This window comes from Ambystoma mexicanum, chromosome 6q, assembly GCF_040938575.1.
Source record: "Ambystoma mexicanum isolate Mex_15411 chromosome 6q, UKY_AmexF1_1, whole genome shotgun sequence".
Lineage (NCBI taxonomy): Eukaryota > Metazoa > Chordata > Amphibia > Caudata > Ambystomatidae > Ambystoma > Ambystoma mexicanum.
In genome coordinates, this window is record NC_090937.1 from 1422891916 (window position 1) to 1422908411 (window position 16496).

General features: G+C 47.1%; 1 protein-coding gene across 2 annotated transcripts in view; it reads right to left on the bottom strand.

Annotated features, from left to right (window-relative positions):
* NAT8L (N-acetyltransferase 8 like) overlaps positions 1-11662 on the bottom strand; it is a 193543-nt gene extending 181881 nt beyond the window's left edge. The window contains exon 1 of one of the 2 annotated variants that reach the window (XM_069632127.1): positions 11095-11662. In XM_069632127.1, the coding sequence (XP_069488228.1) occupies positions 11095-11428 (334 nt within the window). In that variant the 5' untranslated portion in view covers positions 11429-11662. The remainder of the gene's footprint in view (positions 1-11094) is intronic. The other variant, XM_069632126.1, reaches the window with a different exon arrangement.
* Positions 11663-16496: the final 4834 nt, after the last annotated feature.

A 16496-nucleotide genomic window follows, 5' to 3' on the forward strand; every position in this document is an offset into this window, starting at 1 on the left:
CAAGGCCATGGTGCCGTAGTGTTAGGAAAGATTTCATTTATGTGCAATTTTCCCTCCATTTGTGGACCCCCCAAACATTTTGCTTTTGTTTGGCTATTCTATCCTGACGTTTTACCAGTGGAGCCCAGCCTTCAGCTGTGCTCCCCTGGGCTTTTGCGCACTTCTTATGGGGAAACTGACACATCCTTCAGACTATCAGTACTGGGAAACTATGTTGCCATTTCTTGGTAACTTTTTAACAGTGCACAATGTACCTTCCAGTACCGTAAACTGGGGTCCTTTTTGTTTTATGGCTCTAGACACCCTCAAAGGATTTTTTGGGGGATTGTGCGAGCGTGCCTGAGATGAACTGGTGGCAGCAGTTACTTTTTATAAATATTTTACTTCTCGCGTTTGGTTCGAGACTAACAGCGTATCCCGTAGAGCCACTGCCGTCTCGAGTTGAAACCAGAGACGTGGGACATCGCTTTCTGGTGATCCTGTGCCCTCTCTCGCCAAATTTCGCAGGCCTAGTGTCACAACCGCGGGTTCCTGGCAGTTGTGGAACAGGTGGAAACATGGCCGCCAACGTGTTGTGCCGTCACGTCTCCTCCCTAGTCGTCTTTTGACGGTCTAGTTCTTTCCAAGATGGCCGCCGCCAAGTGTATTTTTACTTTCCACTTTCGGCGGCTCGGCGCGTTGCAAATTTCGTACTACCCTTTCGTTGTCACGCTCCTTGTTATTTCCCTTGGCGGTGTTCCGCCCTTTCCTCGCCTTGTATCTTGGCTTCCTCCCTTTTTCTCTCTCTCTGCTTCCCTCCGGACTCTCCTTGGCCTCCTTTACCATTGATTCCTGTTCCAGCTTAACATTCTCTTCCTTACGGTTCCCTCCTCTCTCAACCTGCATCTCCCGGCTCTGTCTGTGTCTGGACATTGGACTGCTACATTTGCACGCTCGCTCCCCTTCTCTGCTTCCGGATCGCTGGGATCGTCATCCAGAGGGGTTTTTGTGCCGCAAGGCTTTTCCCCTACTCCGTTTTGTCTGTCGCGGAGGGGGAGTCTCTGTTGACCCGTTTCCGAGGTCACAGTGGCTTCCTTCAGAGGCCGGCCTTACCTATTTAAGAGGGGCAAGACTCACGGGCATCGTACTCGTCCGAAGAGGCTGGACTACTCCTCTACATCAGGTGAGGAGGAGGGGGAATTTGGAGACACTCTGTGTTTGAGTGAAGAGGAAGACATAACTGAGATATTGGAAAACTTACCTACGCAGTCTGATACACTTGATAGCTTGCAACGCCAAAATACCGACATGGCAACTCCCCAACAGCTACAGGAACTCGTAGCAGCGGTACAGACCCTCAACCAAGAAGTGCTAACCCTTAAGACAGACAATGCCGCTCTTAAGCAAAGGGTAGACGCCCGAGAACAGCAAGCCACAGATCTTCCCCCTCTGCCCTTGGTATCAGGCAAATTTGACGGTTCCGAAAGGAAGGTTAAAGAATTTTTAGAAGCCTGCAACAATCATTTCGCCTTCAAACAGCACGCCTTTTCCACAGACCATACTAAAGTGAGATTCATGATTACACATATGACAGGGAATGCCTTGGCATGGGCCACTCCCTTAGTCTCTCAATCTGACCCAGTTCTTCAGCATTCAAGGATCTATTAAAGCAGACCTTCCTCCGCACCGAAAGCGCTCACATAGCGAGTGAAGACCTACTGGATGTGCATCAAGGAAGTTCAGACCTGCTCTCCTACATCTCCTCTTTTAAGAGGTTAGCGGCTGAGGCAGGCTGGCAAGAGGAGGCACAGTACACCATATTTCGGAGGGGTCTGAGAGAAGAGCTAAAGGATGAGCTAGCCCGGATGCCTCGCCCTGACTCGTTCTCTGACCTCCTAAAGGCTGTAATGCGAATTGATTTCCGTTTGACCAAACGGAAGAATGAAAGAAGGAAGACCCACAGTCTCGGTCCTTCCCTGGAAACGCATCCTTCTACCTCCTCACCTGCTACCCGTCCTCTTACCAGAGGAGAACCTATGCAAATCGGAACTACCAGAGCACCCCTGACTGCTGAAGAAAAGAAGAGGAGAAGGGAGGGAAACCTCTGCTTGTATTGTGGCTCTGCCACTCACCTCCTGAGGGACTGTCCCTACGTACCCCCCCAGATGGTCGGGAAACGAACGCCCTCGGTAGCCGACTGGACAGACTACTGAGGGGCTTTTTCCAGTTCCTACACTACACTTTCGGTAACCACCGCCAAGTCCTCTGAAGATCACCGTTTAATGGTGGTATCGGTCCTGCTCCAGTTCCGAGGAAAGGAGATCAAGATCCAGGCTCTGCTAGATTGTGGTGCTGCGGGGAATTTCTTGGACACCCTATGGGCCGATAAGGTGGACCTACATAGAATCGCCAAAGAAGACCAGAAGGTAGAGGGAGTAGATGGTACCCCTCTATGCTCCGGTCTGATCACTCGCACCACGGAGGATGTGCTTGTTTCCATCCAGCAACATTCGGAAACATTGAAGTTCGACATCATCCGCGCTGCCCATTTTCCGATTATATTGGGGATTGGCTGGCTCCGAAGGCATAATCCCACCATAGACTGGACGAGGAACCTCTTGAGCTTCCATTCCACCTAGTGTCAAGAGAAGTGCCTACCGGGACCTTTGTTTGAGAGTGTCAAGACTGTATGTGCCACAGAAAAGAGCTCCATTCATTGCATTCCGGGCTGTTTTAAGGAATTTGTTTCTGTCTTTGAAGAACTGCAACCCATAGAGCTACCGCCCCACCGTCCGGAGGACTGTAGGATCAATCTCGTTCCTCAGGCCTTGGTTCCTTTTGGCAGGATGTATCCCCTCTCTATTTCTGAAAAAGAAGTCCTCCGACATTATCTGGATGAAAACCTAGCCAATGGTCTTGTCCGACCATCCAGATCACCTGCAGGGGCCTCTTTGTTTTTTATACCCAAGAGAGGCTCCAAAGAACTAAGGCCATGCATCGACTACAGAGGCCTAAACCAGTTGACCATCAAGGACAGGTATCCCATGCCCATCATCTCAGAGATCTTAGAGACGATCCAGGGCTCAGTGATATTCACTAAACTTGATTTACGTAATGCCTATCATCTGCTCAGAATCAGGACCGGAGATGAATGGAAGACGGCCTTTCGCACTCCCTTTGGCTTGTTTGAATACCAGGTAATGCCTTTTGGACTAGTGAATGCTCCCTCTATTTTCCAGAGGTTAATGGACCGCATATTCTCGGATCTGTTGGGTCTGAATACTGTGGTCTATCTTCATGACATCCTGGTTTTCTCCCGCCAGACCGAAGAGCATACCCTCCAGGTAAGGGAAGTACTACGCAGGCTGCAGCAACACCACCTTTTGGTCAAACTGGAAACATGCTCTTTCGCCCAATCCTCCGTATCCTATCTGGGGTTTATCCTGTCTAAAGAAGGTATCACCATAGATCCTAGGAAGGTTGAAGCCATACTTGACTGGCCCTCTCCTTCATCGGTCAAGGATATTCAGAGGTTCTTAGGTCTGGCAAATTTCTATCGGAAGTTTATCCCTGAATTTTCCAGACTCACTCTTCCAATCACCGCATTGTTAAGGAAGTCCTCCACGCCTTTCTAGTGGTCCACCGAAGCCAAAGACAGCTTCACCCGCTTAAAGAACAGGTTCTGTACCGCACCCATTCTAAGGCAGCCCGACCAACGTTTACCCTTTGTTTTAGAAACTGACGCCTCGGCTGCAGCAGTGGGAGCTGTTCTCCTCCAAACCAACCAGGGCTGGGAACATCCCATACCATACTATTCTAAGACATTAAGTCCGAGCCAACAGAACTATTCCGTTATAGAGAAGGAACTCTTGGCCATGAAATTGGCTTGTTTGGAATGGAGACATCTGCTCCAGGGAAGTTTGCATCCTTTTTTGATTCGCACCGACCATAAGAATCTTCAGATACTGCGACAACAAGAATGCTATAACACTCGTCAAGCCAGATGGGCACATTTCTTTGCTCAGTTTCATTTTTCCATCACCTATATTCCCGGCTCTCAAAATCAGATTGCCGACGCTCTGTCTCGTAGAGAGGAGATATCTCCAACGTACCGAAAGGAATTAATGTTTCCCCATACCAAGATCATCTCCACGGTATCCTCATTCCTGGAAGAAGTCAGAGAAGCATCGCTTTCCCCGGAAGGATCGACCTTGTCCGTGGGCAAGCTGCCGTTTGACAAGAAAGACTGTCTATACTTCACGCAAGGTAAATTAATCCTTCCCTCACAAGCCCTCCGTCAGCAAGCTCTTCGGTGGTGCCACGACTCTAAGGTAGCAGGTCATCGAGGCCTATGGGGCACCATAGATCTTCTCAGAAGGTCATTCTATTGGCCCAACATGAGAGCGGACACTCAGACATGCCTCCGGACCTGCTTGATCTGCATGCAAAACAAACACTCCACACAAAGACCCATCGGCCTGCTTCAACAGGACCAGATCCCTCCGGGTCCTTGGAAGCACATTTCGACCGATTTCATCGTGGACCTACCCAGTTCTCAAGGGTGTACGTGTATCATGGTGACAGTGGACTCTTTCTCCAAGTTAGCTCATTTCTCACCGCTGTCAAAAATACCTTCGGCTTCAGTCATGGCAGAGGTCTTTCTCAAAGACATTCAGGCTACACGGGCTTCCCAAAAAGATTGTGTCCGACCGTGGTAGCCAATACACCTCTATGTTCTGGACTGCATTATGTCAACTGTTAGGCATCGAGAGGGCTCTGTCTTCAGGTTTCCACCCGCAAACTAATGGACAGACGGAAAGGCTAAATGGTACCCTGGAACAATACCTAAGGTGTTTTGTCAACCAGCTTCAAGACAACTGGGTATCCCTACTCCCCACCGCAGAGTTTACTTACAATAACTCAGTTCATGATGCCCTCGGGTTTAGCCCTTTCTATTGTACTTACGGCTTCAACCCTCAATCTATTGTACGTGTTTTTTGGCCTGAGACTCTTATACCCTCCATTGAAACCTCCCTGGCCGAAATAAAGGAAGCTCATAATATAGCTAAACAAAGCCTCCTAAAGGCCAATATACGGAACAAACAACAAGCTGAGACACATCGAAACCAAGTACCGGCATGGGAAAAGGGGTCCAAAGTTATGTTGTCTACTAAGTTCCTGCCTCGTTGGGTCTGTCCTTCTAAATTGTCTCCTCGGTACATCGGACCCTTTGAGATACTAAATAAGATCAACCCAGTAGCCTATCGCCTCAAATTACCAGGAACCCTTAGTCGGATCCATCCGACGTTTCATGCCTCCCAATTGCGCCCTTTTGTGTCGGACGATCGGAAGCAGAATACTCCCAAACTACACATCCTACCGGATCCCATCTCGGATGAGTATGAAGTCTCCCGCATCCGAGACTCCCGGTACCACAGAGGACGCCTTGAATATCTCATCCATTGGAAAGGATATCCTTCATCTGAGGATACCTGGGAACCCCGGCCTCATGTACATGCTTGCCGTTTGTTGCGACAGTTTCATAGGCTCCATCCCAGCAAGCCGGGAGGGAGCCACCTTGGAAGGGGGCATACTGTCACAACCGCGGGTTCCTGGCGGTTGTGGAACAGGTGGAAACATGGCCGCCAACGTGTTGTGCCGTCACGTCTCCTCCCTAGTCATCTTTTGACGGTCTAGTTCTTTCCAAGATGGCCGCCGCTAAGTGTATTTTTACTTTCCACTTTCGGCGGCTCGGCGCGTTGCAACCTTCGTACTACCCTTTCGTTGTCACGCTCCTTGTTATTTCCCTTGGCGGTGTTCCGCCCTTTCCTCGCCTTGTATCTTGGCTTCCTCCCTTTTTCTCTCTCTCTGCTTCCCTCCGGACTCTCCTTGGCCTCCTTTACCATTGATTCCTGTTCCAGCTTAACGTTCTCTTCCTTAAGGTTCCCTCCTCTCTCAACCTGCATCTCCCGGCTCTGTCTGGACATTGGACTGCTACATTTGCACGCTCGCTCCCCTTCTCTGCTTCCGGATCACTGGGATCGTCATCCAGAGGGGTTTTTGTGCCACAAGGCTTTTCCCCTACTCCGTTTTGTCTATCGCGGAGGGGAGTCTCTGTTGACCCGTTTCCGAGGTCACAGTGGCTTCCTTCCGAGGCCGGCCTTACCTACTTAAGATGGGCAAGACTCACGGGCATCGTACTCGTCGGAAGAGGCTGGACTACTCCTCTACATCAGGTGAGGAGGAGGGGGAATTTGGAGACACTCTGTGTTTGAGTGAAGAGGAAGACATAACTGAGATATTGGAAAACTTACCTACGCAGTCTGATACACCTGATACCTAGCTCCTCTAGGCCCCCAATTAGGAGAGTGTGTAACGCTGCACACACCTGTGATTCCCACGCCACTACCTATTGGTGACGGTCGCTGTAGGTGACTTGCTTACTTGCTCTCCTGTGCCTTGAAGCCTGCTGCACTAGATTTTTCTTGGAATATCTCTTTCCAAAGCTGAGAAAAGGCAACTGTCCCATCACAGACGATCACTCTATCCTGCAGCCTCTGAGAGGCGGTAAGCAGCGAAACTGCAGGTCTCGAACCTACTAGCAACCTTGACTAAACTGGCAAAGTTTGGTCCGGACTGTGCCGAGGGTCGGTGAGTACTTGCATCACTTACCGGTGGCCCCCTGGCACAACCGATCTCTTTTACGCATGGATATCCCATACAAGGTATTCGCTTTTGGCTGGGTTAGCCTCCACTCCCTAGCTATTCTCACCTTTTGAAAACTGCTCTGCCTCCAAGGGCAGATCCTACTCGAATAGTGGGAACCAATTCTCTATCGCCTCAAGCCCCTTCCTGGCTTGCTACAGCTCTCCCAAGAAGACAGCGCTTTTTTGTTCTGCCTGCACGGTAGTGCATTTTTACGCACAACTGCACTGTTGAGCACAAGACTTCCCACTTCCTGGGCTGGACTCAAAAGTTAGGGAACGACTCAGAAGAATTATCTAATGCTCCTAGTGGTAACCCAACCTTATCTTTACAGGTTGTGGCTGCGTTTTCCTCATTTGTCGCATTAGGAAACATTTTGTATATATATTATGTAGTAGCGTATGTTGTGTGGTAACTGTTTTTATCTAACTAAAGTTTACTTGTGTCTGTTGGTCCGGTCAACAATAAATGTATAGATAGTTTTCATATACACTTGTCTAAGAGTTATTTGTGGTTCGTTACTGTGTGTGCTCATTGTGGGCTTCCAATCACTCATCACCCCTCCTGAGACTTAGTCTTGACCGCCTGCCAAGCTACATAGATTGGTCTGGCTTGTTCAGAAGGTTCCCCTGTTTCACTAACCCGAGGGTGGCCTCGTAAATTTCTGCCCACCAGGTCAGAGTTTAGAAATCCATCTTCACACCTATATGTACCATTTAGTCTGTCTCACTGAGCAGGTAAACGTGTTTGTTTCCTTATGTACCTCAGTGCTTTGTGGCAGCTCTTGGTTAGGCTGCCCATTGCTACAGCCATTTTGTGATCAAGAAAAAAAGGCGTTTTCCCCAGAGGTCCCTTTTAAAATGGCGACCTAGGTTTACAAGTCCGCTTAGCCTCATCACGAGACTGAGCTTCCTTGGCAAGCATGAGATCAATTGTTTGCCATATATTATCATGGCATTCCCGAGACTCTAGGATGGGAGAACCAGGCAGCCACAATCAGATCTGGCTGGAATGGGACCTGGAATTCACTGCTTAACCCACACTCTCTAAGTATTTGTCTGGGAAGAAACTATTGAAAGTTTGAATGTTGTGACTACACTTATCTGGGTGGCCGCCAAATGTATTAAGGGTTCAGTGATCTTAACTGGAGACTGGATTTGCATCCAGCCCTTAAGAAATATATAAGAATAGCGGATTTGCACAAAGCCTTTGTCAAACATTGATGCCCACCTCTAAGCAGCTGGAAGTGAAACATATCCAAGTAAGATGAATGCTCTGCTCTTCAACTCGACCATCCAATGGAGAAGAACTGCTGGGCCCTGCACTCTCCGGACCTTACTTCACAAATGAAAGGAACCATAATGGTGCACACTTCCCTTGATTTGGTGGTCACAGTGAAGTTACTCACCTTCAGGATTCCAGGTTACATTGAATGGCACTTGCTAGCCACTGCACGCCTTACACTGATATTACTGCAACTGAGAGGCAGTAGATAGTGTCAAAGACCTACAACTGCCGTAGTCTCAGCTTACCTGCTTCTCAACTGCTGGTCCTCCACAAGCATCATCTTTGTCCATTGAGGATGCAATCTCGGCTATTGGAGTTGCTGCACCAATCCCCACCCTCGGGTTTGATTTTCTGGCTCCAAAAACCACCCTCTGCACCAATGCAGCTCGACTGTGACTTTGCAAGCTAATTTTCCCTCTTGTCACTTGACTTTGTAGCATTGAACAATAATGCACCCAAAATAAAAACCACTGAGCGCAAGCAGAGCCCATAAGCTGGCTTGTGTTTAACGGCTCCTTTTCAAAATAACCTCATGCTTTTTCAGGATGGGTAGAGGTTATCACGTTGGTTATCAATGTGCTTTACTCGGTTAATCAAACCTTACCGAAAACATTGCATTTCTGAATTTGGGTTCCGTTTCCAGAACATTTAGTGACTTCTGCATAAGTCATTGCCTTAAGTACTCTATCCTAGCAAGCTATTCGCATGTAACATCCTACATATCCATTTCTCCTATAGCTGTATAAAGGTTATATTGTCACATGTATTCTTCGTGGACATTCCCTTATTGCACGTCACCCTGTTCCTTATAATCGCCCTGTGCCCCTCTTGATAGTAAAGCCTTGACTACTCTGCTATGTCTACACCTGGGAGAGTCAGGCATACACGGATATGCACTGTAGCCTAGGTGTAGCTTTATCCTGAACCCCATATATTGTGAATAGGAAAAATCCTTCTAACATAAACAACATTCTAAGACGTTGTTTCTACCTATAGCCTTAATGATAAAATTACTACAGACTGTCTCTTAGTCTTACACATATTATGTCATTTATAATGAAATGTATTCTATGTGATTAAAGATGCTTTGGAAAACGTGTTTGGCATTTTCAGTAACAGAACAGGAAAAGAGAGAGTGGGTAAGACTCAAAGAAGTCTGCAAGCAAGATAGCAAAATTGGAAAACAAAAAAGAAATATAAAAGCAATATCTGCCTAATGCTTTTCCATCAACCAACTATACAAATAGACTTACTTTGATTTAATCAACGTTGACTGTATCTTACTTGGAATTTTGCATTTGTGTTCATTAGTCAACTAGATATGTACTTACAAGATGAAAAACCAACAATACGTATTCACCAACGCATAGCACCCGGCAAAAACTATGCAGAATACAGTTGAGAGGCTGGGCATAAGGAATCTTTAGGTGCTTCTCAATGTTGCACAGTAGGTTATGGTGAATGATGCTATTTTTAGCGGGTGCGTGGGGGGTCTCCTTCATAGGTACTTACTAACACCTAAACATGGAATTAATGTACTGTGGTAAATCGAGAACTATTTCAAACGGCGGACTGCTGGACAGTTAGGGGACCGTGTATGCTCTTTTTTTGGCTCAAATATTATTAGCTGTTACTTGTTGAAACCCTTTAAGTTGTTGCAGGTTAATGACACGTCACGTGCCTTTGGTGCAGCAGAGATGTATCGACTAGGAAACAAGTCACATTTAAAACCAAAACTTAAGGGAGAGAAACGATGAGGTCTAAACATTAAATAAAAACGACATAGAGCATCCAAAGGATACCACAAGAATAGGAAAAAAGCATAGAACAATTGGGACCAATGTACGAATCGATTATGTTTCAGAGAGAGGATTGTGATGGCCTACCTTGATTTTAGTCTGAGATCGTTTATTAAGTCATCTATAGGAACTGAAGATGCCAGGCTGGGCATGCACCGGCAATCATCCTCTGAGCTCGTTCTGTAGACTTATCTGTGCGAGCCAGCAACCAGGGACACCATAGGCAGATAAAGCATAAAGCATAAAACGATGTATGAGCCATCAGCAAAAAGACCTTGTCTCGGCAGGAATAAGAAGGTTGCGGACGAGGCAATGTGCAATGCAATATTGACGGGCAAATAGGAATTAATTGCTCTCTTTCTCTAACATGAGCTAGTAGGGTGCTGGGTAGAGGGAGAAAATAAAAGTGGTATGTTTGTTAAACCCCCTAATAGAGATCCTTCTTCTTTACGAAAGCAGCGGCAAGTCGGTCTGCTTCCTTCATCCCATCCCTAGCATTTACCAGAAAAGGTAAATGAGAAGAAAGGGGGTCGAGTGATAATCAGCTAGTGGGGTTTGACGGGGTAGAGTTTGAGAAATGGCTGCATGGACGAAGAGGGTTAAAGCCAAGGAGTGAAGGGTGTCCGTGCAAGAGGTTATTGACTGGAGTAATGTCTGTAACGGGGAGGACCCCGGTGCGGAATGCAGAGGGATTGGGAGTGCTGCGACATGAGGGGTTTATATGCGAGCGAGTGATGGGTACAGGGGAAGGGGGCGGAAGGTGTTGAGCGCTTGCGTGAAAATTACACCCGCCCCTCCTCCCAGTCATTCTCATGCTGCAGCGAGCAGAGGGAGTATGCAGCCAGCAGAGGACGCCGGCAGTAATGCTGCAGCAGCAGCAACATCTGAAGCAGTGCATGTGCCACCATCTAAGCCGACACCTGCACGGCTGCACCGAAATAGGCACCGTCAGAGCACCACACCGTCACACACCGCAGAGTTTCCGATTGACCTGGGATTTAAACAAAGTGTGTGCGTTTTAGGCCATGCTTATAGCTAACGGTGTGGAGAAGGGACCGCTACCTACTGTAATAAATATCGTCGTCGGCCGATAGTTAGCAACACAGATAAGAATACGTATGTAGGTATTAGTATGCATTATCACGAAATTATTTTAGTATAGCTGTAAACAAAATGATCGTCCATGCAAAGCCACCCCTACCTTCCACGGTCTGACTCAGAAGGTAATAGAGCATCCGGGACAGGTGCACACTTGGAGACAACCATTCGCGTCTTTCTTCCTGCAATGAAAGTAGTGCAACACGCACAGAGCGCATGAACTTACCTGTAACCAGAACATATATGATTTGAATGAGGGGCTCTTGCTTCAACCCCCTGAAGGCAGTGCTGGATATCCTTTCGAGAATGCCTTCGTAGAAGATACGGCGGGCCGACTCTTGGTCGGAGGGCTGAAATTCCCGAATATAAACCCGGTCCTTGGCCCTGGCGTCTGCCTCTTCCGTGGGATCAGCGACTTGGGTGGAGGAGGCAGCCGGCAGGGACCACATCTGGGATGAGGACACGATCAGGGAGTCCTTCTGGGAGCCCTGAGACATAGAATTGTGATCCTCGGCCACGATTTTAGTGTCGCAAACCATATTGGAAGACGAATAATGCATGCAAGTGGCCAGGGGGTCCTCCTTGGGATGCTGCAGGGGCGCGCTGCTATCCCGGCTCCTGAGGGTTGTGCGCGGGGACGCAGTCAGGCAGAGAATCTCCTCCGCATTTTAGAGAGGTATTTATATTGCGGCAGAGCCCGGTGCAGCTCCGCTCTGGGGGGGAGCTTGGGAGGGCGATCGAGGCCCATGAGCCCTCCACATTGGCTGCCAAACGCCGTCATGTGACGAGCAACGCCTGTCCCCCTTTTCTACTCTCCTTTATTGCAAATTACTACATCGTTTTTTCTACTCTCTTTTTATGCAGCTGTAACGATCTTCTCCTGATGCTGAGGTCTACAAAACACAACACAGGCGCTGTCAGCAACCGCATCTGCTAGGAAGAGTGATTGGCTTGTTTTATCGCAATGTAATGCTGGACTGGGGGTCGAGAGCGGCCAGCGTGGACTGCATCGAACGCCCGCGGACCATTCCTAATATTCGCAAGAGAAGGATCACTGCCTGCCGCTGTATGCATTTTTGTGGCAAATCATGTGCATATTTCCGTGTATGGTGTTTAACATTTCGATCCCGCTGAGTATGTAAAATGCGTCTATTCTCGTATCTGCATGTTTTTTTCTTTACGCGTAAATAAAGTACCCAGTTGGTGGTGTACTTGAAGCCAGAGGGCCTGATTCACAAAACGTTTTTAAACGGGGAAATCCTATTGAAAAACGCGTTGTGAATCAGGTCGAGCATTGTCCCCTTTACTGACGTTGCAGATATTATTCGCAATGTATAAATAGTGAACTATTTAAAATATATTATTTTACGGTCATGCTCTTAAGAGGGGTGGGCATTATTCTCTAAAATATACCATCTATTGTGTACACTGTAACACGTGTTGATAACTTGCAACATTTTGCCGATGTGACTGGGTCTGATTTACAAAGCGCTTTTCAATGGGAAATCTCATTGAAAAACACTGTAAATCATGCCATCTTTGTACATTGCATGTAATGGTGCATCGCTCCTATTCCGTTTTTACTGTCAACTGGTACCAGCCCACATAGTCTAACGTGCCATCTTTCGGGGGAAAATTAAACACACAGTGGGGCAAGTGAGCGTTCCAGTACCAGCTTTTTGAATCTCAGAACTGGGCAAATATAGTCCTATTTATTACTGCAACCAAATGCTCCTTTGAGGTGTCATTTATAAGCGGAAAAACGAATCATCAAGGTGGTCTCTTGGACCCAGTCGGGCAGACAGCGCGATAAGGCGGGAGGAGGTACTCGGTGAAAAACGCCTAAATGGTGAGCACCAACCTCGCGAGAGATCCTATAAAGTAAGCCTCTCGTGGGCTCTATGTTGTTAGTTTGGCTTTACAGTGGGCTTTAATTTTCTCTCACTGTTAACGTGCGCTCAGCAATGCATACGCCCAGAGGATTCAACCTCCAGACAACATTTCTGTCACATAACTGTATAACTGGCACCGACAGTGCACACAACTGGACTGGTGCGTGCAATTAATAGAGAAGCGACACAGCCCACGCTTTCGATAATTAAGAAGGAGATTGGCTAATTTTCAACAGAATCAACGAATACCTATCATCCTCGACCATACGGCCTGATTTTGGGCAGCTTAATGGAGGTTTAGCCGCTGTCTTTCTGTCGAAGATGGGGGTGGAGGGTTAGGGGAGGACTGTGATCCCTGGTAATGAATCGTTTCACCAACACAAAGGAGACCAGCCCTTGGAGGGGGATGTCAAAGCAAATGGCCCACCGCGGCGGGGGGGCACTGTTCACTTCTAGACGGGGGGCTAGGTCCTGGTTGCTAGGCTCTCGCTTTGCTCCACGGAAACAGCTTCTCAATATAATAGGGCCGCCGTGCTTCGAATGGAGCGGGCGGGAAAGGGAACCGGCAGCTAAAAATATAATAGTGTTCACTTGTGCTCTGTGATATTTTAGGCCGTTAGTTACTGCGCACGCTGATATGCATTTGTGGTGCCAGCTCCCACAGCGCCTCCTTACGGCTGCTGTGCTGAATTACAGAAACTCATTACACCTCGCATACGAAAGCCACCGAAAACCGCGAGGTATTCTATTGCTTTCAATTTAATACACTGTGGGCCTAATTTACAAAAGCGTTTTATAATGGCACAATCCCACGCGTCGCAAATCGGGCACTGCATTGTTTTTCTGCTTTGGCGTATATAAACACTCGTGTTACGCTAACGCAGTTAAACCAGCTATTTAGTAAAACATATTCTAATTTGTATAACGTAATATTTTCAAACCCTTTTTTGCAGTAGAAAACATATTCTTGTTGAACTAAGCCACGCACCTTGGCCTTATACAAATGCTCACTTGGAAGATGGCCGACTTGACAGAAGTGAAATGCCTAGTTGAAAACAAACGAAGGACTCGTTCTGTAATGTTCGGCGCTGAAGGAGTCGGCCATCATGAAAACCTTTTATTGTTACTATGAGTAAGGCTTTCCACGAAATAAGCGGTGTGACCAAACTTGCAATTTAAAACGATAAGATTTCAAATGTTTTCAAACAGCTAACACGCTAAGAATCATATCTAAATTTTTAGTAATTCCCGTTTAGTTGCGCCCGCTAAAACATCGCGTTCCCATTCTAACTTCTTGATTGCTCTTTTTTAACGGAACAATGGAGTTTGCCTTTCAAGCAGGTTTCGACGTCGCCGTACATCAACGAAAGGTAGTACTGGATCAAAGCGTCAACTTCGGTTTTGTAACTACCGTGGACCCTTTTGCGCCTTTGACGTTGATTCAACCACTTTTAAGGACATGCGCAGTGCGACTTCAGTGCAGGGCTGTTGCTGTGGCGAAGCTACAGTGCTGCGGTACTTGGAGGCATGAAGTGGCCTCTTTTACGTTTAGCAGTGCGAGCGTTAAAAGTGATGATCTTGCCTGTTTTGATTGCAATTATTTTTTTCTCTGTTTTATCACCGCCGCGCCAAGGTCGGTTCTAAGATTGCTCACTTTACACAGACTCTAGTTGGCATGGACTCATTACTTCAGTTCCTGCTTTTGAGCATTTGTAGGTCCAGAAAAAGAATACTTATTTTTGTTTTAAATTGTGTCACATGTTATCCGCTGAAAGCTTAACACCTTTTTAAAACAGTCACAAATGTCAATTCAATGCTATTCATCATGTGTATAGACATCTTAGAGCACTACTTCCACCTATCAAATAAAATTACAAGTAATACAAAATTAATTATAAAATTATAAATCTCTAGTGCATCCAAGGGCATAGCTGAACTCTTTAAAATCCGCAGGAAACTAGCCAACCTCTCTGCAGTCTCCTCACCTCTTCCATAGCCCTCAACCATTTGTGTCGCAAAGGCGGGTGAAATCACCCGATTATGTTTTTCGCAGGTGAGACGCCCATTGGAATGAATGGGCATGCAGGAGGCTTGGTGGGTGAGTCAGCCCTTTGCAAGGCGGGTGACTCCTGCCAAAAGCATGCGAGTTGAGAGCTATGCCTCTTCCCTCACAGGCCCTCAGCAATGCACTGGCCACACACTTCACTGTGAAAACTCAGGACATCCTGAGCACCCTCTAGTCCCTCTCCCACTACTCTTCACCCACCTCCTTGTCTCCTATGACCTCCCATCCTCCCTCTGCCTTCCTCTCCTCTCCTATCACACCTGATGAGGTCACCAGAGTTGTCCACTCCATGAAGGTCTGCTCCAAGCAGGTTTTCCCTGCTCTTCCAGAACCATTCAGAACAATGAAGATTACCCCTGCTAGTTGCGCAGGGAGTATTCATTCTATTAAAGACTAGGAGGCGAGTATTGTGCTTCATCTTCATTTATTTCTACTCTTCAGCAGTTCAACAAAACGCATATAAAACTTTGAAAAGTGTTCAACAAACTTTTCTCTTTTTCAAACTACAAAATCCATGCCCTCTCCACCAGTCACAACCCACTTCCTGTGCTTGGAGTCCTCCTCTGCTTTTACTTGCTGTGAAAATTTCACAACCTCCATAACTGATCCTCGCCAACGATGCAAAGTCTTTCTTTAACTTGAAACTCAACTGCCGGCGAACCTCCGGCTTCCTGAATCACTCTGCTATTGCTCTGTCTTCAGTTATTCTTCTGATCTTCCCCTAAGAAGCAATACAATAGGAGATTTTAGGATGAAGTCTATGTAGTGTACTTACTAACATAATACAATGCAATTATAGACAGTAATATACTCGGGTGGGAATTTAATGCTTGCCTCCTAGTCTTTAATAGAATTAATACTCCCTGCGCAGCTAGCAGGGGTAATCTTCATTCTATGACAAGACTGAAGGCGAGCATTATGCTTGTTCAAAACTTCCCCAGCAGCTTTTCTGCCAGACTCTCTGCTGGTTTAAAATAAAACTCTTTAAACGTGCGATCACTCCACCAATCTGCTGCTAGCATGATTTCACTTAAAGATACTCCTGCTCTCACGGCTCTCAAGGCCATTGATCCTCTCACTGTATGAGCCCCATACATGCCCACATTCACACCTGCTGCTTGCATAATCTCCTTGACCCATCTCGCGATGGTCGCCGTAGTAACTGTGTGAAAAGGCTTTCTACGTGCTATTAGTAGCTGTGTGGTACCTACCGCCCTATTCACCGTCGTCCTGCTCTCGTATTCCTTAATGCAACGTGCACCGCACCATTTCGTATTACTAGGGAAGTAGGGATAATGGACCGTAGTGGTCCCTGTCTTGGTCCTCCTGACTATCGAGAATGTCACTCCTTCCGGTCCAAAAGACCTTCTGTTAATCTCCAGAGCTCTCGCATCCGATACTCGTTTGCAGGAAATCAGATATAATAGCATAGCTAGTTTACCTGATAGTGTGCTTGAGGGAAAGACACTTATCCGTTGGCCAATCTGATAAGAGGCGTAATACTACTGCCACGTCCCACGTTGTATTATGCCTGGGGTCTGGTGGCACTCTGAATTTCGCTCCTCTCATAAGCCTTCCTACTGCAGGGTGTTCTCCTGCTGGGGCTCCTTCTATTGGCATATGACCTGCTGAGATTGTTGATCTGTACACACCTATCGTACGGAAAGCTCT